The 26049-nt window shown below is 37.0% G+C and overlaps 3 protein-coding genes across 3 annotated transcripts; 1 reads left to right on the forward strand and 2 right to left on the reverse strand.

Moving 5' to 3' along the window:
* Positions 1-9454: 9454 nt before the first annotated feature.
* Positions 9455-10321, reverse strand: LOC110750898 (glycine-rich protein). Its single transcript, XM_021951281.2, has one exon. It carries the CDS (start codon positions 10266-10268, stop codon positions 9702-9704), a length of 567 nt encoding a protein of 188 aa, XP_021806973.1. The 5' UTR covers positions 10269-10321; the 3' UTR covers positions 9455-9701.
* Positions 10322-12827: 2506 nt separating this feature from the next.
* On the forward strand, positions 12828-14687 carry LOC110750851 (uncharacterized). Its single transcript, XM_021951227.2, has 3 exons — positions 12828-13017; positions 13503-13637; positions 14405-14687. Exons 1-3 carry the CDS (start codon positions 12883-12885, stop codon positions 14549-14551), a joined length of 417 nt encoding a protein of 138 aa, XP_021806919.1. The 5' UTR covers positions 12828-12882; the 3' UTR covers positions 14552-14687.
* Positions 14688-16086: 1399 nt separating this feature from the next.
* On the reverse strand, positions 16087-20421 carry LOC110750858 (uncharacterized). Its single transcript, XM_021951235.2, has 2 exons — positions 16902-20421; positions 16087-16721 (listed from the first exon to the last, which is right to left on the reverse strand). The coding sequence occupies exons 1-2, from the start codon at positions 19834-19836 to the stop codon at positions 16207-16209; spliced, it is 3450 nt and encodes a 1149-aa protein (XP_021806927.1). The 5' UTR covers positions 19837-20421; the 3' UTR covers positions 16087-16206.
* Positions 20422-26049: the final 5628 nt, after the last annotated feature.

Below are 26049 nucleotides of genomic sequence, written 5' to 3' on the forward strand. Positions count from 1 at the left end.
AACTCTAAATTTAACAAGAATGGCATAGATGAATTATCAAGATGTGAAATTAAAATGTGACACACACTAGGGTTTCGGAATCCACCCTAAACAATTATACCAAAGTTCATGAATACTCAAGTGATGAACTCTAAACGTGTTGATGAAAATGTTCGCAATCAAGACCATGGGTCGTGGCTCAAGACGCATTGATTCTCTCTAATATACGTAAAGTGCATGGTTCGTGCTACAATACTTGTGCTCTCCTCATAACCGAACCTAGGTATGGTTCGTACTTCGATTCGATTACAAGGAAAACCCATTAAGTTCAAAGAGAATATGAACATCACAAGAATCCTAATAGCATGGTGTTTACATTAGGTATTCAAGAAACCAATTCACATGGATGGTTCTTACTCCATCCATCTATTGCTTAGGAAAACATGAAGATACACATAATCCCAACAATCTCAAGAGGCATGCTTTCAAAGATGGCAAACCAAGGAAAAACACACATCAAGGATAGATTAATTTGGTGAATTGGAATTCATCAACAATATTTAGAAATTCATACACTCAAGCATCAAAACAATAAGGTAATCATGTTTAGGGCTTCAACCTAAGCCCTAGCTATGGAGTTTAGTTGCTCATACTTATTCCAAATACAAACTCAAAATAAAATTAGAAAGAGTTTACAGATTTTCAGAAAATGATGAAAGCTTCAAGATCATCAATGGTGGAAGTCTTCTTCTCCACTTTTCTTGGCTGCACCTTGGCTTTCTCCTAGCTCCAAATCTCCAAAATCTGCTCTCTAGTTGTCTGGAATGATAGAATCCTATCTCTCCCGGATCCCCTGGCTGTGTTTTCTGAGGCCCTTAACTGGTCATCCGTGAGTTGCTTGTATATTCGTGTGTTTTTAAATTAAGTTTTATTTATTATTATTATTATTTTTTTATTTTTTTATTTTTTTATTTTTCTTTGTTTTCTTTTCTGTATAGTCTTTGTTTTTGTTTTGTTAAGTTAGTTTATGTATTTATTTACGTGGTTTGGTTGGTTAGTTTATTTCTGAGTGTTAAAACACATTTTTATTTCAAGTTTAATTAAAAAAAACAAAAAAACAATAAAAACAAAAAACAATAAAAATAAAAAACAACATCATCATCATCTTCTTCTTCATCTTCATCTTCATCATCATCATGGCTTGCCTCTATTTTCTCGCACTTGTAGAATCTGCAGCAGCTCTACATGGTCCTCATTCTTTCTCTGCAGTGCTTCCACATGCTGATTGGCACAGTAAAGCCGCTTCTGCAAATCTGCCACCATAGCCTTCAAGGAATCCACTTCCTCGTTCAGCGCTGTGCACTCCCGCATCCTCGCCAGTAATCGCATGCCCAAATTGGTAGCCGAGACCGCATGGAGCACAGATAAAGAGTGGGACTCATCCACCGCCATCTTGTCAGACCTACGTGCCACATGCAGATGATCTGCCGGTGTGAGTATACTGCCAATCATGCCTCCCAACAGCACTGCTCTGTTCGGCATTGCCTCAGAAAAGTTCGGTATTGCCTCAGCAAAGTTTGAGGCCGTACCATGATGATATGTGGAGTTTGGGAAGACAGGAGTTGGAGGAGCCCTTATTTGGGCATTCGGAGGTGCAAGTGAGAGCTCAAGGTTGAGATCATCAAGGTGAGTGCATGAGGATGCCATTTGTTTTGCTTCTGAATTTTTTGATGTTTTTCCTTGAGTTTGCAGGAAGAAATGCTGGGTATCATCCGCTTGCAGAGGTGTGGTTTAAATAGACATATGCTGATGAGAGAGAACCAACACCATTTCGGATTTCCCGGGCATGCTCGACCTAATCGCTTCAAGGGGGAGCACATTAACTTTCACTTTACTTTTCTTTTTTCCGTGTTTTCTGGTGTTTAATATTTTTGCCTGTTACTTTCATTTTCTAGAGCTTTGTGTTTCTGCTTTTTCCTTTCGGCTATCATCTTTATTTTATTTTAGTTAGGGAATTGTGCTTTCTTTTCTGTTTGTCGTCTTCGTTTGATTTAAGTTTGGGAGATGCGCTTTCTTTTCCGTTTTCTTTTTCCTTCTGCAACTTTACTATTTTATTTCCGAAATAAAATAACCAAATACAAAAACAACAAAATAAAATAAAAACAACAATAATGCAGTAGAAGTCATTTCTTCATAGTGCTCGGTGTCTCGACCATTGGAGCTTTGAGTTTGGCCATATGGCTGTCCTCTTCTGGATTTTCACGCACAGCCTCTTGGGGTTCATCACTTGAGCTCCCAAAGATCGCAATCTTAGCTTGAGCGTAATTACTCTCGCGATCTGCTTGCTTGCGTTTACCCGATCGGTCTAGGTCCTCCAGCTGTTTTCGCATGTCGCGAGAGTACAACTCTACCATTTTTGATAGGTTTTTATTCTCGTCCCGCAATACTTCTAGCTGGTGTCGATTCACCTCCACTATCCTTGCCCTCTCCCTTTTCAAGCTTTTTATAGCACTCTGGCACTCTTCAACCATACTTCGCTCCGCCACCAACTGACCTTTTAGCACCTCTATCTCATGGGACTTCGCAAGTAGGCGATGACCCAAACTTGCCACTGTTGCCGTACTCTGCACGCTCAGTGCCAGGGCATCGCTCACGACCCGGTTGTCATCCCTTTTCCCCAGCACACGTATATCTTTAGGAGTCACCAGATTTCTGCCCACTCCAATGGCAACATCGTTGTCCAGGAGTATTGAGTCAGTTACTGTCACAGGCCCCCGTGCGGAAGCAAAGTAGGGCATCCATACTGGTGCCGCTGCTTGGCCTCGTGTCTGAGTCGGTGGAGCTAGGTTGAGATCCAACGAAAATGGGTAGTTAGAGGCCATTTGATTTCTCACTCTTTGTTCTTCTTTCTTTTCTGTTTTGTGTGTTTCTGAGTTTTTGTTTTTCACCTGTTCTTTTTACCTTTTTATAGACTTAGTCTGCTAAACCCTAGCCGCTGCGGTTCTGGGTTATGTGCGGCCCTTACGGCTTATCTCTATTTGTCGCCGCACCCGTTTCCCAACCCCCCTTAATTACATTTTCACCTTTCACCACCTTCAAGTAAGTCATCCCGCTTCACCCAAGAGGCCAATAATTCTAGCTTGGGGGATGTGAAAGCGGCCTCTGCGCGCCGACACGTCCCTCACCTCTTTTGCCTGTGACTTCCCAGGAACCGAGGCATTAGGGACCACATTTTCTCTTTTCAGAAATCCCGCCTTTGCGCTCCCAATTCACGTTTCTTCTTAAAAATAAAAAATAATAATAATAAAAAATGTGTGGGCTTCGGATTTCTTTGTGGGTCGGGTTTTCACCGTTGTTTAGGTTTCAAAGTGGGCTAACTTTCTTTTGGGTTGAGCTTTGAATTATTTGGGTTTTGGTTTGCATTTTGGGTTGAGCTTTGAATTGTTTGGGTTTTGGTTTGCATAAGACTGTTTAGGGCTTTCTGTTTCGTTTCTTTTGGTTGTTTGCTTTGTAATTTTTATTTTTGTAATTATTTTATTTTTTTTTAAATTTTTTTTTTTTTTTTTTTTTGGTGTTTTTTTTGTGATTTATATTTACTTTAATACCTTTCATTTCTTGTTATGACATTGCTTGTGGCTAATTTTTAAACATTGAGGACAATGTTCATTTCTAGGTTTGGGGGTATTGGAGTTTAGCAAGTAAATTTGGTTTTTCTTTAAAAAAAAAAAAAACAACAAATTTAAATTAATTTCTTGCTTGTTTTATTTTGAGTCTTGTTTTGTTTTGAGTCACTTTCCGAACTCTTATGATGAGATTGTGATAAATGTTTGCATGACTTAAAATTGGATTTCATTTTATTATTATTATTTAATTATGAAAAAAATAAAATTTTGGCATCGTTCTAGCATGATATGTTCGAAACCTTCTTTGCACTTGCCATTTGTTTCATAATTTTCCAATTAAAGGATTTGCATGACCCAAAGAATTGTATCAAGCATAAATTAGACTTATATAACCATATAATGTGAGCTTTTGAGCCGTGTGCTTCATTTCATGAGTGTTATACACATACTCTTATTTTCTTGTCATCAAAGTTGTTGTTTGATCTCATTATTCATTGATTTGGTTGAACACTTAAAAGTCATTCATTCTTTTGCAATTTGATTTCATGACATTTAAGAAATGATATTAAGGCCCTCTTTGGATCGTTTGTGCCTTTCAAGCTAACCTTATGCATGCTTAAGCATGATTTTCCATTGTTAACCATTTTGAGCCTACATGTAAACCTTTTCTTTCATTTTACCAATTATATTTCCTCACCTTAGCCCGAAAAACAAATATTTACCTTTCTAAGGAACTCATGAGCTCTAATTCGGATGTGTTTTTCATGCTAAGTTTGGGAAGGGATATTACATAAAGAAAAAAAAAAAAGAAAAAAAAAGAAGAAGAGAAATTCACACAATTGGTGAAAAAAAAGAAAAAAAAAAAAAAAAGTTGTGATTAAGTGGTGGTTGATTAAAAATTCATTTTTGGGCCTTCAAAATAAATTGGCATTTGGAAAGGAGTATGAATCATTGTAAATGAAGGTATAAGGAGTTTTGATCATATAAAAGAAAAAAATCTAATCGTGATGATTCGAAGTCTTGCAAATAATTATTTTATGCTCTTACATTTTGAGTTCATTGGACTTTGTTTTATCCATACCTTTCATTTCTTACTCACCTTACACCCTTGGCCCCATTACAACCTATAATAAAGACCTAAATTGATCTTAAATGTCATATGGTTGAATTGCATGCATTTTCTTACTTTTAAGTGTTTGGCATCCTTCTTGAGATCATATTAATGCAAGTTCTTCATCTTCCTATTTTGAGTTAACTCCTTTATGATTTAACTCTAATCTCATGTTTATAACTGAGTGATGCATTGTAGCCCTCTTCTGAGTGATTCATTTGTGAGAGGACAACTTTGGTGAGATTTGAAGTTGAACTTGTGCTTTGTATGATTTTTGAAATTGTGTAAAAACTAAGATTGGGGAATTTGTTGCATTTGGCTATCACACTACTACACTTTGAGCATGTTGTGTTTTGAACTTTGCCACCTTGTAAATATTGTCTAAAAACTGAGCTTTTATTTTTGAGTCATGCGCATGAGTCATCTCTCTTCAGAAAATGTTCGGAAAGATTGTTTTGAGTTTACTTTTTACTTTATTTATTTATTTATTTATTTATTTATTTATTTTGGTTTTGTAATTATTTTTATTTTGGTTTTTGTGTTTATTTTATTTTGCTTAAGGACTAACAAATCTAATAAGTTTTCTAACCACCTTGTTTTGTAGAGTTAGTAAAACGTTTGTGGGTATCGTTTCTGTTAAACCCTCAGGAGACAAAACTCCTCCTACTAGGGATGCCTAGAGGTTTAAAGGCTTGTTGCATATGCTCAATGCAATCGAGTTACCTGCGGAAGTGGTTTACTTAACTTCTTGTTTTGTTTTTATCTTTGTTTTCCTTTTGTTTTGCTCGAGGACTAGCAAAATCTAGGTTTGGGGGTATTTGATCGGTTCATAATTGTATATCATTTTGTACCCTTCTAGCTTATGATTTGGTTATGTTATTGAGTTAAACTTGTGCTTTTAATCCATTTTCTGTTTTGATAAGTCCATAATTTCATACACTTGCATGCCTTCTTTACTTATTGATTTTGCTTAGTTTCTCTTTATTTTGAGTCACTTACTTCTCTTTGTGTGTTTTGTAGGTTAAGATAGCAAGAGATCACATTTGATGCAATCCATGCATGTTAAGGGCTGATTGGCAAAGAGCAAGAGCTTAAAGACAAAACCAAAGTTGGGCCACACTCCTTGTCAGTCCAGTTTCGTAAGTCACCTTGCAGGTCTCATTTCAACAATCTGGACAACTCGGATGAGGAGACATTCTTCATAGAAGTTGTTCAATTGGGTGTCTAGTATAACATATCCAAAATTCAGCCCAATTGAACATATGTGGAGTCCTTAGCCCGTCCAACACTGAACCATGCTCAGGAGGATTTGCAGCTGCCAGCTTTGAGCCTTGTCTCCTCCTTTAAGCCATGTGCCTCACCCATGCTGCAACTGACTTTGGATCCAACATAATGAGTGAAGTGGGGAGGCATTCCAGCTATGAAATTCTAAAGGAGCAAGTTGGTACATGCTGGAGCTATTATAGAGAAAGCATGTGCATGCATGTAAAGCAAAGAAATGAAATGAAGTCAATTCCAGTCTCTGTTCGGCTGCCAACTTGCAAGGCCCAAAACGCACACTTCTACTGCTCCGATGGGAATACTTTCTTCATAGAAGTTGTTCCAATGGGTGTCTAGTATAACATATCCAAATTTGAGCACCATTGGATACGTTTTGAAACCTCTAGCCTTCCTACACCAAGACTGGTTCAGAAAACTCGTTTTTCAGCAACCAAAAGGCAACCACATGGGTTGGCAACCAAAAGGCAACCACATGGGTTGGCAGCAAAGGCAGCCACAACTGATCACCTTTGAACCCATGTGAAGATGCTTGAGGTGCAGCAAAAGATGAAGGATGGTGTGGGAGTTCATCATGATGTTCCTCCCTCTTAGCCCTATAAATAGAGAAGCCTTCAAGCTTCAAAACACACCCCAAGGGGGGGAGCTCTCAAACACTTCTCTAGAGCTCCATTCCCTTCTCTCCCTCAAATTCTCTTAGTTTCCTTTCAAGTTGTCAATTGTTGTAACAAAATGAGTTTACTAAATTTTCCTTCAAGTTTTCTTAGTTCTACTTTACTTTTATTTGTAATGTACATTCTTTCTTAAGTATTCAAGTTTAATTAGTTTCCAAGTTTCAATTATGGTTTTTGTTCTTATTCATTATGCTTATAAGTTAATAGGCTAGTTTGAATGATTGATCACCATTTAGGCTTGCATGTTAGCTATCTTGGTTTGAATTAAGAGTAGACACCATGCTTTAATTCGAATTGAACTATGAATAAGAAGAGTATGTATGGACATTCGACAACAGGGATTAGATACATGCTTGGTTGTTTAAATTGTTCTTCTATGCTTAATGGGTTCCTAATGCTTAGTTTTAGGTTAGACAACAAATGATCAAATTAGGGAATTAGGAACACAAGGTTATGACCAAACACCATGGCTTAATCATACTTTAGCTAGAATCAATCCGTTAATCTAATTGAACTTGGGAACTTATTTGCTTGAGTTATTTCTTTTTTTCTTGTTTTATTTATTTTCTTTTTCATTTCTGTTTTGTGTAGGGAAAATGAATTGGATCATTCAATCACCAATCCTCGTGGGATCGACCTCGCACTTACATATGCTATACTACCAAACGGCTCGTGCACTTGCGAGTATCACAAGTTGAGGATGCAGCTGAATCTATTTTGGTGCAGCTGAATCGAAGCAACAATAAACTCTTTTAAAATTTATATACATTCAAATTAAATATACCCGAATTTTTAAATGCTCTAGAATCCTAATTGAATATACAATCATTGAAGTTTACTAGCTATGTGTTTGGTTGTTATTATCTTTTGACATATTTTGTTTAAAAACCTGAATGGATTGAAATTCGAGGAGAGTAGTAAGCATAGTAAAGAGTTTGTATGAAAGGTCCAAATTAATAATCAATGTACGTGTGGACTTTGTTTCCTCTCCATGTAGTTCAATAGAAATCCAAAAGTTTTTTTTGTCTTGATAAAATTCAAAAGTACATTATAAGGTACCAATAGAATTCTAATGGACCGAAATGTAGGGCCTATTCCACATTGGAACAGTAAATGTTCTGGTCTGATTTCCATCAGATTCACGGACGGGAGGACCCTCTGTCCATGCATAAATTAATGTCTGTCTACAAATATGCTGAAGTCAGTGCTGAGACTGCTCACGAGAGAGTTACAGATATCACCTTACAGATTCACATGGGGCTATGCATGCAACACATTTGCTTGTATTTCATTGAAATACAACTGCTCCAAGTCTGTCTTCTAGCTAAAGTGCTCCATATAAATGGATATTAGGTTTCCAAAGTAAAATGAATATATGTACTTTTAGCTTTCTGAGAGCATCAAACATGAAGGAAATATTTTTCATGTTTCATGTGCTCCTCCTTGTGTCGTCTATATTATCGTATAAGAGTAGTGGCCTCATGCCCAAGATTAGAGATAATATGTTGAATGAGAGTAAAATTAATTGTAGGCCGGGAGAGAGCAATGGCGCCGGAGTTGGGAGTGGAAATAGACTTCAATATGACAATAAGTGTAACGCTGCTGGTACCGAAAATGATTGCTGTGGCTGTGGAGATGTGAATGGTGGGGGAGGCTTGGGGGGAGGTGGTAGTAATATTGGTGGTGGACGTGGTGGTGGAGGTGGTGCAGGGGGCGGAGGAGGTGGCGGTGGTGGTGGAGGGGATGCAGGGGGATATGGTGGAGGTTTTGGCTTTGGGAACAATAATGAAAATAGTGGAGGTGGTGGCGGTGGTGGTGGTGGTGGTGGTGGTGGTGGTGGTGGTGGTGGTGGGGGTGGAGGAGGTGGAGGGGGTGGGGTTGGCTAAAGGAAGAGCGTCATGGATTTCCACAAAAGCTTGTAATTCAATTCAGAATTGTGGCATGATTCTAGGATGCATTAACCCAAATTAAAGCTTTTCAATTTTCAGATGTATTTTGTGAATTGATTTGCTAGACATGGTGAATCTTATGTTGATTATTTCATATCATGACTTCCGAATCCAATAATTTGAACACATGCACTGGATCTATGTAAAACAAATCATATGCTTTAGTATAATCGTGTGAAATAATTGCCCATATGGAATAAGAGTGACATAATTTGTGATAAACTTTTTTATCATTAATAATAATCTCAGCCAATTTACTACATGTCAGATATGAGCTTGCCTGACATTAATTTAAGAACAAACACATACACTGTCGCGGGCAAGAACAAGCCGTACAGATGTTCACCATGCAAAACGGAAGTTCAGTATCGATCACATAACTATGGACTTTTATATATTTCAAATTTCATTCTTTCTTTTACTATAGTCAATTGGCTTTTTTTCTTAGAAATTAAAAAGGGAGGAGGGAAATTCGCGCACACAAGTATCATGGAATGATAGTCAATTGGCCTTTTTTCTTTCAAATTAAAAACGAGAGGAGGGAAACTCACACACACGAATACCATGGAAGGAAGCTTGAACCTATGAACCATGGAAGGAAGCTTGAACCTAAAACCACTTGGTAGAACACTAAAGACCTGAACTAGGGTGATAGTCAATTGCCATTTAACTCGCAGTATGAAAATCATAAAGTTTATCATTTTTGAAGTTTAACGAAACTTTGTTTTTGTTATGATAATATTATGCTTGGTAACAATCAAAATTATATTGTTTGAAGAGATATATAGAGCGCTGCCTGTAGGGGATTAACTTAATAAATCAATTCATCATGACTAATAATTTCAAGGACAATGAAGGCTAACTTCCATTCAATTCAAACATAATTAGAAAACAATGGAAACAGATACAACCATTATTGGATGCATGCCTCAAAGAGACAACCCAACAATTACAACTAGAGACCGATAATAATAAAGTCGAAAAAGCAAGGACAAATCCCTAATAGGCCTAATTAACAAAAGACCATTCTACTAATCAGACAGCTAGCCATGCATGCAAAGCAATGAAATATTTAGAAAAAAAGTGATCAAGGACTTGGAAGAATGCCACCAGCTCCACCACCAACTCCACTGCCAGCAGCACCACCTACACCACCCACACCGCCAGCTCCGCCAGCACCACCTAACCCGCCAACACCACCAACTCCACCGGTACCGCTACCTAACCCCCCAAGACCGCCGAGACCGCCAGCACCACCACCTAACCCTCCAAGACCGCCGAGACCGCCAGCACCACCACCAACACCTCCAATACCTCCTACTCCTCCAACACCTCCAATTCCGCCAGCTTTGCCAATCCCACCACCAATTCCACCAGCTTTGCCAATCCCACCACCAATTCCACCAAGAATAGGCATCACACCGCCAACTCCAGCCCATCCTCCCATCCCAGCAAACCCACCAACGCCGCCATATATGAAGTTCTTCTTGTCACCAAGGTCAGTAGGTGACTCTGCCGTTGGTGCACTTGCATGCACAACCACGGTTTGCTCATTATGGCTAACATGGTCATCGCCAGGAACCTTACGTGCACTGCTTGCATGCAATAGTTCTGATGACAAAGCAAGCACCAAAACGACACGCCACATCTCCATCTGTGATCACTCTCTCTCTCTCTCTCTCTAAACCCTCTAACTCACACTTGGTGTTGCTCTCTTTGAACGAAACCTGAGGGGTTTGTGCATGGTTTATATAGGGGAGGGATGAAGAGGTGCGAAGGGAGGGGACAGTTGAGGGTAATTAATAAAGAGTTGTAGTAATTAATGGAGAGGAGCATGCGACTTGGTGCTTTTCAATGGTCTCGAGAAGGGAAATGAAAATGAATGAGAGCTTTGAATTTGGGATCAGATCGATTGAGAAGTTAGGTGGAATCAAAAGAAGGGAAAATTGAAGGAAGTCAATTAATGTCATGTCATTCTTGCGCATTGCCAAATTTGGTAGTGTTGTGACTTGTGTGCGTCTCTTGCAATGTCACTAGGTTTACTACATTGGACGATAAAAATGGCAGTTTGTTATGACTTATTTAAATGGTTGGGAATTTTTATTTATTTATTTTATAGCATTATTTAAAGAAAATTTATTTAATTAAATATACTTTAATTTTTTAGTTGAAATTCTTAATTCAGAAAATGATTAAAAAGTCCATTACAAAAAACAAAATGTTAAAATGGTCCAGTGCCTCCAAACTTGGATAAACCGGTCCAGTTACTATTCGATAGTAACATGAAATAACTCTTATGTCACAGTCGGACAGTGACACGAGAGTTGTTCAAAGTTATTTCATGTCACTGTCCGATAGTGACTGGGCCGATTTGTCCAATTTTGGAGGCATTGGACCATTTTGTCTTCGTTCCCTCCTATTTGTCGTTATATGGTAAAGCCCCTTCTTAATTCAAATCCATGTGTGCAAATATAGTTACCAAACAAATAGAGTTTGTTGACCTACGTCACAATTCGAAAAAGCCTTATTTTCTACTTGAATCATTTTTGCTCCAATAGACTCTTCAATTCAATTAATGCAATATCATGGAAAAGAATGAAAAATATGAAAACATGTGGAAAATGTCTATGTATTTATTTTTATTTTTTTTAGAGAAAAATGTCTATATATTTATTATATAAAAAGAAAAAATGCATGTTTTTAACATTTTCAAGGTAGGTTTTGTTTTTTCAAAGTAAAATCAAGGTAGGTTTCACTGCCCTAGGGGCTGGATATCCACTTATTAGGGCAACTCTATTACTACCTTCAGAAGAATGGAAAAAAATCTAGACAACAATAACCCAATAATAATGTACATAGAAGATATAGCAAGTGGTTGACAGTGAGATATGATTCCTTAAAAGCTTAGGAGAATTGAAGGATGAAAAAATATTGGGCATAATTGCATGAGTCAGCCTAGGATTATGTTTCCTTAATTAGATCTTCTCCTAATCATATAAATAACATCACCATTCACCATTGGCTCGTCATTGCAAGGAGTTGAAGTCAAAAGCAAAGAGAAATGGCCAGTGGGTATTTTTGCATCATTGCCAAGAAATTAACCATTTTGTTGGTTGTCATCGCTATGGTCTTCTCTTCACTTGGTATGTTGAAATTTGGAAATCATATACAATGTTTGACCATTAATTTTCTTGCTACAAATTAAATTCGTTTTAATACGTTTTAATTTTTGGATTGTTTCAGGAATGGCCGACTTGCAATGTCGAGCAAAATGTGAAGACCAGCCTGATTGCAATGCATTTTGCCAGAGAATTGGTTTCAAGGGAGGGGACTGCCAGCCACCATTTTATCAGTTTTGTTGTTGTGAAACATAATGTCTCACTTCAGAATTGCCAGTCTATATGAGGACTGGCTTACAACGATATAGAGAGGGCATCCCAGACAGAATCTTATCCTAGCATTACTCTTTTGAATAAATTATTATGACAATTATGCTTAATCGGTCTACAAATTAATGAATAAGATTCTTTACTCAATCATTTGCTTCTTCTATTTTTATGACACAAGCGATATTCTAAATTACTCTAATCTACGAGGAAGTGTATTCGAATTTAAGTGCAAGAGGGGACGAACTCTACCGTGGCCAACTAGCCTAACCCGCATATACACATTTACTCTTTTTCTCTTAAAACAAAAATTAAAAGATTGATGTTCCTCCTTGATTTGCTTCTTAATTTGTTTGAGCCCAATAAATAGTGATACGTTGTCATCTCCAATGCAACACCAAAATTCTCACACTCAAGTTCTTATCTGTGGGTCTAAAAGTGATTGGACCTAAGATTTACAATTTGTTTTTGCCCCGGCGGGGATTTTTGCCATAACACATCTCAATTCTTGAAATTTTAGAGACCTAATAGTTAAAAAGTTGTATCATAACTTCTATAAAAATATATATATATAAAGCCACCAATCCGCCTCATATATATATATATAAAAGATTGACACCATGAAACAGAAGCACCTAACATTACTCCTGGAAAATCTACCAGAGTGCCCTGAATAGAAGGCTCCATTTTGACATTAACAGCCATTCGACCACAAAATAGAGAAATACGCTCAATTTGTGACACAACATGTTAAGGAATTGAAATATGGCAACATATTTACCTCCTCTTCCCCCAAGCGTTATATAAGTAATCCGAGATCAAGACCAACCAGAGATTTAACTACTTTCTGCAAGTGAACCCATAACCATAAAAACAAACAATATGCAAAAGATGTCATCCTTGAAGCTCATGGCAAAGCTCTCTGCAGCCCTCCCAACCAAAACAATAACTGATAGAGGCGCTCTTACCAGCCTAAGCACTAGAGTTTTTGTCACTGCTGCTACAAGACCTTTGCAAGTGAGTTCTAATTCATGTTTCGAATTCGTAGCCAAATTGTTTTGCGATGCGGTATCAATCTACAATACCTAGTACATTTTTTTATAACTGATTAAATATTTTATGACATTGTCGGTACCAGACTAGCAGTTATTGTAGATTGGTCAATGACCTTGTAAAAATTATGGTAAGAACATCAAAATAATGCCCCTCTTTGTGTCATTGGCTAGACACTTGCTATTTGTTATAATAAGATTGGCCTTTTAAATAATGATGCTACCAAATAAATTTTTGTATGTGACGATAACCTTGCCACATGGTGATTTCAATCTACCCAAAATTATAACACGCAATACTAACATGTTTAAACTTTAGATTATAGTGTTAATAACTATACACGTGTTATAATATGAGTAACATTGAAAATTTAATGGCTTTTATTGTATAACGTGTGGATCATGTTATATATATGTTATGCTGCTTAACAAAGTTTTGGTGAACCACAGTCCAAGAAGGAGGACGACGAGGCAGATGCATGTGAAAAGACGAAAGAAGCAGCAGATGCAGTCAAAGATGGAGCCAAAGAAGTGAGACATACCTGTGAATTCATGAGAGACACTATCGAAAAGACTACCAAAACAGTAAGGCTCAATACCCACTCACACAAACTAATCATGCTTGAATGAGTAGGAGCACTGCGATTCCAGAGACAAATTAGTGGATCGGTTTTAAATCTACAATTTTCTTGTGGGACTTGAATTTCTCTCCAACCTAAGAAAAAAAACTGAGTTTTTACGCTAACTAATTGGCTATTTAATTCACATCTTATAAGGATCATAAATGTGATTTCATATCCAAACTGTTTATTTTTCAAATAACTCAATGATCATAGTTTCTTGGAAGAAAAAAAATCCGATTATAAATGATTTAGCTATTTAATTACAATAATCGTAATTCATGTTTACAATAATCTCTCAAATAAATAAAACTTCATTTAACACAAGGGCCTTAATCCAGTGAATAGGGTTTCTTTTTTCTTTTCTTTTTTCCAAGGAATAGGTTGTTTATTTAACCCAAGATGTAAGCTTGCGCGTTTTACCTTTAGGCCGACCTTGTTATTGTTTATTTTGTGAGAGGTTGTATGCTCTACAATGTGGTCAAGGAATGTAGTATATATATGTAGGGGCGAAGCCAAAATCATGCCCTCTATGATAAAGCCATTTACAATTGAGTTTTAAGTTTTAACCCCCTAATCTAAAAATCCTAGTTCTGCTAGTGCCGGCAATGCACAAAAATAACAAAAGATATACATGTTAACTTAAAACATTGCATCCATTCAGCACTTATCAATGTGAATTGAACTATGAAACCATTTGTTCTTAAACTTCTGAATGTTTTGGGAGATCAGATGACCAAAATGGCCAAAGATACGACAGAGAAGGTATCTGAAACAGCAGATACCATCACAGACAAAACAAAGGGCACAGTCTCAGGCGCATGGGGAGTGGCCAAGAACACTACTGAGATTATCAAGGACAAAGTAGTGGGCAAGTGAAAAACAGAGCATGAAGAACACCAACACTAATAAGTTAATTTAATCCACATTTTCTTCATGTATGTATGTATGGTCCATCATTTGATGTGAGTTTCTTTATATACTTAGCATTGTGAAATTACAAACCTGACTTATTTTTGAGGAAATGAATTTTATACTTGTTCTTGGCATTTTCTTGACTTTTGTACTTACATCTCATGTCACTTAATTTCCTTCTACCCTGAATTTCATGGATAGGACCATGAAAGATTTGTTTTCCGGTTAATTGAAGTCATGGGGAAACAATGTGAAACATGTTAGAAGGAAACTCTTATTGGATGGTCTTTTTTATTATACTTAGATGGTAAGGAATATGAATTTACTGTGTTATTCTCTAGCTTTGGCATCAGCAAAAGGATCATCGTTCTACTGTTGCATCTATGGAAGTAGCACAATTGTGTAGATTATTTTTTAAGTCTACAGTGTTTATAGATTCCATAGGATACTTATGTGGTTATATGTGTAAGTCAAGCAGCCAATTCATTCATGAAAATTAAAGCTTTGGGGAGCTTTTCTTGATCCTTGGTCCTTGCTTCACCCTGAAGAAGAGTATCAAACACCCACTGGATTTCAGTATATCTCATCACTTTCTAATAATATATTTAAAAAAATTGGTCATTCTGTTAGAGGTTGTGTTTTGCTGTATATTTTCCCACAGTTTTTGCATCTTAAGCAGGAGGACAGATTTCCTGTTCCAGTAAAATGTTAACCGTCCAGACCCGGCTCTAAACACTGTTCCTGCTAGTAATTCCTTGATTCAGTGCATTATGGTGTCCCTGTTGTCAATCTCTTTTTGCTTTAAAAGACCCCTCACATAGGAATGGTGCTCCAACTGTCAATCTTTGTTTGTCTTTTAAAAGCCCTTCAATGTACAAATAAGCTCTCTCTCTCTCTCTCCAACAAAAAAAAAGAAGCTAGTAACTAGTGTAATTGTTCATAGATAATAATGAGAGTCAGATTGGCAAGAATGGTACAAAAAAGAATTGTTCTAGCAGTCAGTACAGTATAGGCATGAAAATATTTAAATCTTTCACTGGCTCTGGGAACTAAACAATAAAAGATTTCTTAGCACTTAGAAATCATTTGAATTTAGATGCCCATAAGAATGAAAAATCAATTAATAGTGCAAAGTCTTTTACAAGACACACACTGTCCTTTATCAGTGAAAGTGCAGAAGTCCTTTTGTGCAGAAAGCCTTGGCTGTATAAAAGCAGCACATCAGTCAAAGATCTTTGGAAAGGTACACTGAGTGCAAAATTGAGAATCAATTCTTTCATACTTGTTACCGACTAGGGAATGAGGAAAAGTGAAACATAAAGTCCAGGGCCCATTATTCTACCACACATGCAAGGAATCAGAGAGCCAGCTCATTTTGGGACCTACCCAACAGAATTTTAATTGGTCAAATCATGAATGATCTTTCTCTGATATGAATTGATTTGATTATCTGTGTCCAAAATATGAATGATTTGAGTACTAACAACTGATGGTTTTATTTTGCTTCTCTGCATTTGATTATAACAAATATCAAACTTTTCTTCTTTACATCAATAACACAAAGAGTTTTGAAACTGAAGAAACTAAAAACATCACAATCTTCTGCTCTGTATAACTTATTACTTGAAACCCATTTTTGCACTAGAGGAAGATGAGTAAAGTAGTGTGGATGCTGAAAAACTTGTGTTGTTGCTTTTGCCAAACAAGCTTTTCATTGCTGCTGCTGATGATGATGCTAAAACTCCAGTAGAGTTCTTATTTTCTCGAGCATCATTCGCCGGAGATCCTTTGAGAAGCACATCAACCTTGGCATATTCCTCCCTTTCATGTTTAATTTCCTTTAGCATTGCTGCCACATCTTTCATAGTTGGTCTTTCATCAGGGGTTGAGTTTACACATAACAAGGCTATGCCCAATGCTTGCATCATTTCCTCTATCTCTGATTCTGGTCTAGATAGTAGGCTTGGGTCAAGGACTTCAATGCTTCCCCTCTTCTGTCTTACCCAATCCACTACATGTAGCCCATCTGGTATTGTTGGATCTATTGGTTGCTTCCCTGTCAAGACTTCCAACACAACAACACCATAGCTGTAAACATCACTCTTCTCTGTGATCTTCATCATGTATCCGTATTCTGAAAAGGAGCAGTGAAGTTAGCTCAAGTAGCTAATTGGCTTAAATCATGCATTTATAAGTGATCATTAACATGAAAATCATGTGATTGTTTGTGAATTTTAAACAAAATGTCATAACAAAGTAATCAAGTTAAGAGAAACATGAAACTAACTGTATGTGATTAGAGAAGAACACTAACCAGGAGCAATGTACCCATAAGAACCAGCAACTGTGTTGGAGGACCGAGCAAAATCCCCATCGTCAACGAGTTTGGCTAGGCCAAAATCAGCAATGTAAGGCTCAAACTCAAGGCCAATGAGGATGTTATTGGCCTTAATATCCCTGTGAACAATTGGAGGAACGCAATCATGGTGTAAATAGGCAATGCCTTGGGCAGCACCCAACAATATTTGGTACCTAACTTCCCATTCAAAGGCATGTCCTGTCCTCTCATGGAGAATACTGCCCAAGCTTCCATTGGGCATGTAATCATACATGAGCAATCTTGTGTGCTTGTTCCAGCAACAACCAAGGAATCTAACAATGTTCTTGTGACGGATTGAGCCAAGTGTTTTGACCTCCGCTGAGAATGAATCGCGAACTCCACATTTTTCATCATTACAACATCCATTGTCTGCAGCAACTGTTGTTGGCCAGAGCTTCTTCACTGCAATGACTTCACCATTGTCCATATCAGCTCGATAAACAACCCCAGAACACCCTTTTCCTATTACATTGGCATCCACTAAGCATCTAAGCACTTGCTCAACTGAGAAATTTAGCTTCTGGAATGGAGTAAATTGCCAAGCCCATGAATTCCCCAATTCTGAATCATCGTCGTCTCTAATATCTCTTCGAGCTCTAATCACTGCAATGATCCCCATAACCACCATTGCAACTGTCAGGGTGATCAGCAATGCAATTGCTAGCTTAAGCCTCCGTGACCGCCTTATGTCATTTCGATTTCTTGCTAGTCCTGTGCTGCCAACATCACTCAAGAAACACGAGTCATGGTTGGAAGAACAAAGACCTTCATTTCCAGCCAAGTCCATTGGTGATAACTGTCTGAAAAGTTTGTTGTCTGGAAGATAGCCAGTGAGCTTATTGTAAGACACATTAAGAGAGACAAGATTATCAAGCCCAGCAAGTGGACTCAAATCTCCATCAAGCTGGTTATGTGAAAGGTCTAGTATGGAAAGCTTGTTGAGTGCTGATATTTGAGGTGGGATGGGCCCAGAGAGTCCATTGCAGCTCAAATTTAAAGCAATTTCAAGGGCTTCAATCCTACCAAGTTCCACTGGAATGGTTCCAGTGAGCTTGTTGCTGCTAAGGTCAAGCAATTGCAGACTCGAACACAGGCCAAGCGATGAAGGTATTGATCCAGAGATCGAATTCCTGCTTAGAATGAGCTTGTTCAATGAAGCAAGACGAGCCAAGCTTGCTGGTATCTGGCCAGAAAATTGATTAATTGATACATCCAAGACTTGAAGTCCTGATAGTGAGGACAACGTATTAGGCAATGGACCGTCTAAAGTATTGTTGCTGATGTCTATCATTTGTAGCTCTGTGCAACTCCCAATCTCATCAGGCACTGACCCGGAAAGGTGATTCCCAGACAGATCAAGAAAGTTCAAGCTCCTAAGGTCTCCAATAGCTCTAGGAATCCCTCCAGCGATCCTGTTGTCTCCAAGCCTTAGCCGAACAAGAGAGCTGCAGTTACCAATATTTGGTGGTATTGAACCCGAAATGTCATTGGAAATCAAGAGAACCTTAGTGAGGTTTTTCAGCTGAAACAAGCCAACGGGTATGCTACCAGTGAGTGAATTGTGGGACAAATCTAGTGCTTGGAGATTACTACAACTAGCCAAACTTGCAGGAATGCCTCCTTCAAGCTGGTTTGCCCAAGCAAAGAACACAGTCATCTTTGACAACATCCCAATCTCTGATGGAATCAAACCGGAGATCTGATTAGTATCAAGTTGCAACTGCATCAAGTTTGTAAGATTGGAAAGATTCGACGGAATCGAGCCGGTGACATTGTTGTCACTAATCATAAACTCCTCAAGCTTTGAAAGCCCTCCTAAAGACAATGGTATGGTACCAGATAGAGAATTTAGAGAAAGATCAATCATCGTCAAGCTACTACAATTCCCGATCTCTTCTGGGATTACCCCAACAAGACTATTCTGCCACAACATTAATTGATGCAGCTTCTGCAGCTTACCAAGCTCTGGTGGAATTGAACCAGACAAACTATTTTCGTAAAGAAACAAGTTGACAAGCTCAGAACAGTTACCTATTTCAGCAGGAATTTCACCAGAGATCATAGTGGTATATATGGACAGTGTCTGAAGCTTGCTAAGCCTACCGAATGAGGCTGGCAAAGAGCCTGAAACTTGGGTATCAGCCAACCCCAAAACAGTCAAATTGCTGCAGCCTCCAAGCTCCTCTGGGATTCTCCCACTAATGTATTTGTTCCCTCCTGCTCTGAGCACTTCAAGACTTGTAAGCTTCCCAAGTTCTGATGGAATAGACCCGGTTAGTCGATTATCGAAAAGCACAAGGTTCTTTAGGCCAATACAGGTGCTTAGCTCAACTGGGATTTTCCCAGTGAGCTGATTGGAGTTCAAAATCAAGTCTTGGAGATTTTGAAGCTTCCCAATGCTTGCAGGGATGGAACCCACAAGAGAATTTGAGCTGAGGTCAATGACTTGTAGCTCAGTGCAGTCACCAATGTCAGTGGGGATGGTTCCAGTGAGATTGGCACCAGAAATGACGAGTTTGTGAAGGGAGACAAAGGAAGAGAGATTGGATGGAAATGGAAGCTCTAGAGGGACAGATTGGATTGTGATTTCTGCGACAAGGCCTTTTGGAGAGCATGTTATGGAGGACCAGTTGCACGGATTAGAATCAAGGATATTCCAGTTAGAAAAGAAAGAAGGTGGTGGTGAAGTAGAAGAGTGGAGCCAAGAGAAGAGAAGAGAAGCTTCATTGTTTGTGGCAAAGACAAAGGGAGGCGTGTAGAGAAAAAATAGTGTGAGACAGAGAAAAACAGAGAATGAAGAAGAAGAAGAGTAGGAGGAGTTGTAGAAGAAGGAGAAGGATTGCCTCGAGCTGGGCAGCATTGTAGACATTTGCCTCAATTTCCAAACCTTTCTTCTCGGGTTTGCATCATTGGGGTTTTGCAGCCTCTCTCTCCTCTCTCTCCTCTCTCTCCTCTCTCTCTCTCTCTGTGTTTTTGCTTTCTTGCTTTGAACTCAAACTCAAGGACCAGTACACTAGTTTTCTGCAACTATACTATACAAAGCAAAGCACAGAACACAAACAAAAGCACCTTAACCAAATAAACAAATCAAAGAAATGAAAACCATTGCCTTGAGATCAACAAACACTCTGCACCACCACCACCCTCCACCACCACCCCACACCTTATGCCTCTCTCTCTCTCTCTCTCTCTCTCTCAATAGAAAATTGAAGGGGGTTGCTAAGCTTGGTGGGTTCACGCGCAGGTTAAGGGAGACACTAGATGGCAGAGACCCATGAATTTATATATTGTATGTATTTCTTCTCTGTATGCATGATGAGAGATGAGCTGCTTATTTTAATGTAGTTTTTGACTCCATTAGAGTAAAAGTGAGGAGAGCAGTTAGCTCCAACTCCAAGCCAATGTCGTTTTTTCTCTCAATCTGAAGCCAGCCATTATTTAAATGCACAAACAGACACTCTGCTTACTCTCACACTCACACATTTGGTGATTGAAAGCTTTTCTGGGCTTCAGTTACATTTCAAATCTTCAACTGGCCTTTTCTCTGAGTCTCTGATCTCTACCATCCATTTATGGGATGCCATTTTATCTTTTACCATGTTTCCAAAATGAACGTTTTGTTTACCATGTTTTTGCAATATAAATTGTCGTAAAAAATGAAGATAAAGTTGCACTTGCTATTTTATTTCAGGCAGTGATCCATGTACATGATAATCTTATAGGGTACTTTTTTCTTCATTTTATTTTATTAGGGAACACAATTATGGTTCAATTTTAGAAAATGAACACTATTTGCAAAGAGGTCGAACATCTATAAAAGGGAATAGATTACAAGGGACCTTACCATTTATTTTAGAGCAATGCTATACATTGGATTGGGACTAGATGAAATGCATGTTCTTAAACTTTTTTCAAATACCAACAAAAAAAAAAAAAAAAAAAAATCATTTTCAGTCTTTCCTTTTCGGTTCGAGTTTGATTCGCAAGAGTGAGGAGTGCATAATGGTTTAAATTATTTTAGGAAAAGCATTGGACATGGATTAAATTAACCTATATCCTAATCTGAATCCAATTCAAATTCAGATCATAAACATATTATTAGTTTTAAAATATAGTCGATAAACTGATAATATAAAATTCCAAAACAAGGCTTAAGTAAAAAATATAGAAACCCTAAATTCAATAATATTCTTAAAATTTAATTGACAAGAGAACTCCAACATTTAGAAATGCTAGTTATCTTCTCATTTCTACTTTTTTTCTCCGCTTCTTCAACTTCCCATCCATCAAACAATGTTTTGTTTAGGATTACCTATGTGATAGGTGGGAAAATTGTTGAGTCATTATATATTATCAAATAAATAGATGAACATAATATTTCAATTAAACACTAAAATGATAACGATGATAATCAAATGATTAAACTATTTTCACTAAAAATCAACCAAAAAAACTATTTTCATTAAGATATGATAGCATGAGAACAAAGTACAAGATTAGAATGAGAAGAGAAAATAAAAGGAGATAGTAAACATTCTTCAAATACATTAGAATGATTGAAAACTATTCAAGTAGAAACATTTTTTTATATATTTTACATCTCTTTTTTCTTTAAACAAAAAAACTTGGGAAACTAGGGCCTTTGTTTTCTTTCCTTATGCTATTTAACCAACTTAATTTGGTAATTCTATTTAAAGTTTGATGGGAATGTCCATGAAATAACTAATTTGAAAACCAATGTCATTTAAAGTTTTAAAGTTTGTTCTACTCAATTCTAAAGAAAGAAAGAAAGAAAGAAAGAAAGAAAGTTGGTTCTACTCATAAATGGGTCAACTGAAATCCAAATGAATCTGCAGGCAGCTTCATAAGTGGGTCAAACTAATTCAATCTATAATTTTATGGGCAGGCATGTAGTCAATCCATGAGTCCTTCAGTAAAAACTGTTTTAATATGTTTAGAATTTAATGCAGGGGAAGTCAATCATATGGTTCTTAAAGAGAAACAAAATCCCTTGCATAACATTTCTCCATTGGTTTTTATACCATAAAAAGGTTAAGATTAGAAAAATAGCAGAGGCATGATAAAAAAAACCCTCATAAATCCCATGCAGTCCTCTAATTAGAGAAACACTTGTGTACAATGGGGATAGCACTATTTTGCTATCCCCGGCCAATCACAACATGTCACACGTGATAATTTTTTCACGTGACAATCTATGATTGGTTGGAAATAGAAAAATAGTGATATCCCCGTTATACAAGTCTTTCTGCTCTAATTATGCCTATGTTGGGCACATAACAAAGATTGGTCTTCAAGATCTTAGACCAGTCCTGACTAATCACAGCCCTCAGTTTCAATTTCACCACCAATGCAACATCACAACATGTAATTCTTCACAAAAAGAAAAGGAAAATAATAGTTTTAAATATAAGCAAACAACAAGATAATGCAATTTAAGAACAGTTATTGAGTCTGTGCCAATATTAATACAAGTTTGATGGGAAATTCTGTGACAATTTCTGAACATGTATATTTATGCATGTGAATTGTAAGATTAGAGGGTGGAAACGATGATGGTAGATTGCTAATTCAGCAAGCTTGTGCTACACAAAGCCATGCGACTTAAGCGTGACGTAACATTTTGCATAGATTATTAGATCTTAATACGTGTTAATTCACGCGCTAATCAAGTCGGTATGGACCGTATGTAGTATTTTTCCTTTTATAAAAATAAAAATAAAAATAAAAATCTGACAAATGTAAGGGTATCATCCATTGAAAAATGGGATTAGAACAGGTTGCCGTTGGATCCAATGGCATTTTCGGGCTGTGCATCTTCAGCTTTCAGTATTTTACACAAGGAGCACAGAGTTTTTACTTGTGATTTGTGAATGCTCTCAAGAATTCAAGACTTTCAGAAACATGCCTATTTTAATAGTATTGCTTAGTTTATAGCTTCAATATTATATTTTGGAGACATATTTTATGCGAAGGAAAACTTGTGAGTAGCACTTTACAACATCACGTGAGTAGCACATAATTATATATGAGACATGTGGTATACAACGGATGCATATGCACGTTTTACCCATCTTATAGGAGTCACCAACAACATTCAATCAATGCGGCCCCACCTAGATTCATCAGTCAAATGTCATCAGATGGTCACCATGTTAATTTTATATTGGAACTAGGTAATAAGCTAAGAAAGAAGACATAGTATAAATAATGTGACCATACAAGCTCATAAGTAGCTTGAATAATCCTATTGCAAGAATGATACAAATGTGTCTTTTTAAAGGCCATTCTATCAATCATACGGTAGAGATATAAACATCAAGCCCTAAATTTTTTCGATCCGATTCCGCAAATGTGGGATGTGAGATGCCGGTTGACGAAACAAAATAATTTTAAGTTGGCAAGCTTTTATCAAAAATTAAAAAAATTTATCCAAGCAATTTGACATTGACAACGAGCGTCCAACGAAAGTAAACTAAAACCAGGCTCTAATATAATAACAATGTAAGCCCTCGTCCAAAAATGCTAGATGAAGTTCACTTATACATTCGTAAATCTTGAACTTATAGATTCATAAGCCTTGCTTAAGTACCCTAAATTGTCCCGATGGGTTACCGATGCGAGATTCAGAGTATCACAAACTTAAAAGAAAGTGCACTAGAACTCTTTTTTCTCTTAACTATTTTTCCAACCTATGTGACACTTGATATGAACACGACATTAATCATATTGTCGATACAATTATGCACAACTGTGAAATGCCATGATGTGGAGTTAATTTTACTTTCTACCAGACTTTTGTTAATGGGTAAGTTTTGTATATCTTAAATCTTTTTTTCCCCTAAACCATTATATAAATTTGTCTAAGTACAATATTTCATTATACCAAGTAGTTTTTAGTTTAGCGATATTTTTTTATGTTGAATATATCTTAACTTTAGTTCATATCCCATTATAATAAAAGAAGAGCACGTTATGCGTAATAATATTTTCTAAATATGATGAATAAAACAACGTAAAGGAATTGAAATATAGGTCACGAGACTTCTTTCCTTCTTAAAATATATAGGATTAAGAAATAATAAATAAAAAAACCTAATGGATGAGAGAGAGATCTTAGTATTGTTGTGATGATAAGCAAAAATGTGAGAGATCATGTGGCCTAAAGATCATCTCCCTCCCATGGCCCCTTACATGAGAAGTGAATCAAATCTAACATTCCACAATCATGAAAAGAAGGAAAAGAAAAAGGAAAGATAGGATGGGAATTGGGTTTGAAAACAAAGCCATTTGTGATAAAATAATTAGGGTTTTTGGAAGGAAATGGGTTTGAGTGGATTTGTTTTGGTAGCTTTAATTCAACCCTTTAGCAGAAGACAACAAGACCAAAGACACATCCCTCATTTTGAGGCCAATCCACGTGAGAATGGGGAATCCAATATGTTTCTTCCCCTAATTTCTTTCTGTTTTTCTGACCAAACCAAACTCCCTTTTGAACAAAACATTGTGTTTAATAATAAACTAGTACGGTCACAAATTTTATAGTAATTTATGAAATGTTATATTATTATAGTATAGTGGATTTAATCTATTTTACATGACCATAAAGTGACAGAAAATAAAAAAAAGGTAAACGGCGCAGCTGCTTGCAGGCCCCTATTTTAAGGGTCGTGACTTTGGGAACTTCCCTAGTGGAATCTATACACGTTGGGTTTCTGTCACCACCTCACAAATCTTTTCAAAGCAAATATGTAAATGAGAAATAAATAGAATATATATATATATAATTGTACAGAAGAACACAAAAGGGCACCTCACCAGCAACGACGTGTAGCTTCAAGCTGCCTTCAACTACTTTGCTTGATACGATACTAGAACGCAAGTTCACATAACTTCAAACTGAAATGAAGAAGTTAATAGAATTGTTATTGATTTTCAGCTTTAGATATGAGGATTAATTCTAGCTATAGTAATCTTATCAGATATGTACTTCAACACAAATTTGATTACATGCGTTAGTCGCCAAGTATTCTTTTGGCCATGGGCGGAACTAGCAACAAGGCTACCATGGGCTCTAGCTCAGGTAGCCTTTAAAAAATATTTTAAAATATTATATGTATTTTTATGTGATTTCACTCTATAAAAGATTAGTAGTCCACCCAAATGTAGCCTAATAACCTCTTGTCCACTCAACCTATAGGCCTACAATCATCTTATATTTAATTTGTTTGCTCAGTTAAGAGCACCTCCAATGGAGATGTCAAATAATATGTATAAAAATTGGATTTGATGGCTAATAACTTTAGTCAAAGGAGTTATGAACTAGCGAATTGAACCCGAGTGCACTTGGGGGAGAGAGGGAGAGTTTGATCCACTTTTCTATTGTGGTGTCACCCTATGTGTGTGGTTTATATGATTTAATATATACTTTTATTTCTAGAAAAATATAGAAATTGTAAGTATAAAAATAAAATAAAAAGAGCATTAGATTTTAAGCTAATAACTTTAGCTAGCCCACCCGTTAAAAAATTCCTGGTTCCGCCCTTGCTTTTGGCACGACTAAATAAACATAGTGGATTAGATTGATCACAAAATAATTCACTTCATCTTCATCTTCATCTGCAAAACTAACCAGACCATGAAAATATATCCCAGTTTTTATTTTTTCCACAAGCACCAAACTGAAGAAAAAGAAGATGAACACAATTTCACTTGAAGCAAAAACTTTTTTAGCTGCCTAGCTAGTAGCACTAGCCATAATTGGCTATCATGTCAACTAACAAGCTAAAGCCTAGTTGTGTGGAGGGAGTGGAAAAACACCAGTCCCAGGAGATAAAATCTCATGTAAATTGTAACGGCAAAATAGTGCTAAGTTGATCGAGGATAGTAAAACAGTGTCATCCCCGTTACATGTAAGTTTTTTTTAACAATCATAGGGGATGAGTTGTGTGAGTAATTTGTGACATGACCATTCACATGAATTTGTATCATTATCCAGTTTCAATAGCATACTTACAAACAAGATCAAAGCACAAGCCACAAAAGCATTTCTGCTCCTTTCCAT

This window comes from Prunus avium, chromosome 1, assembly GCF_965620075.1.
Source record: "Prunus avium chromosome 1, drPruAviu1.hap1.1, whole genome shotgun sequence".
In the NCBI taxonomy this organism is placed as follows: Eukaryota; Viridiplantae; Streptophyta; class Magnoliopsida; order Rosales; family Rosaceae; genus Prunus; species Prunus avium.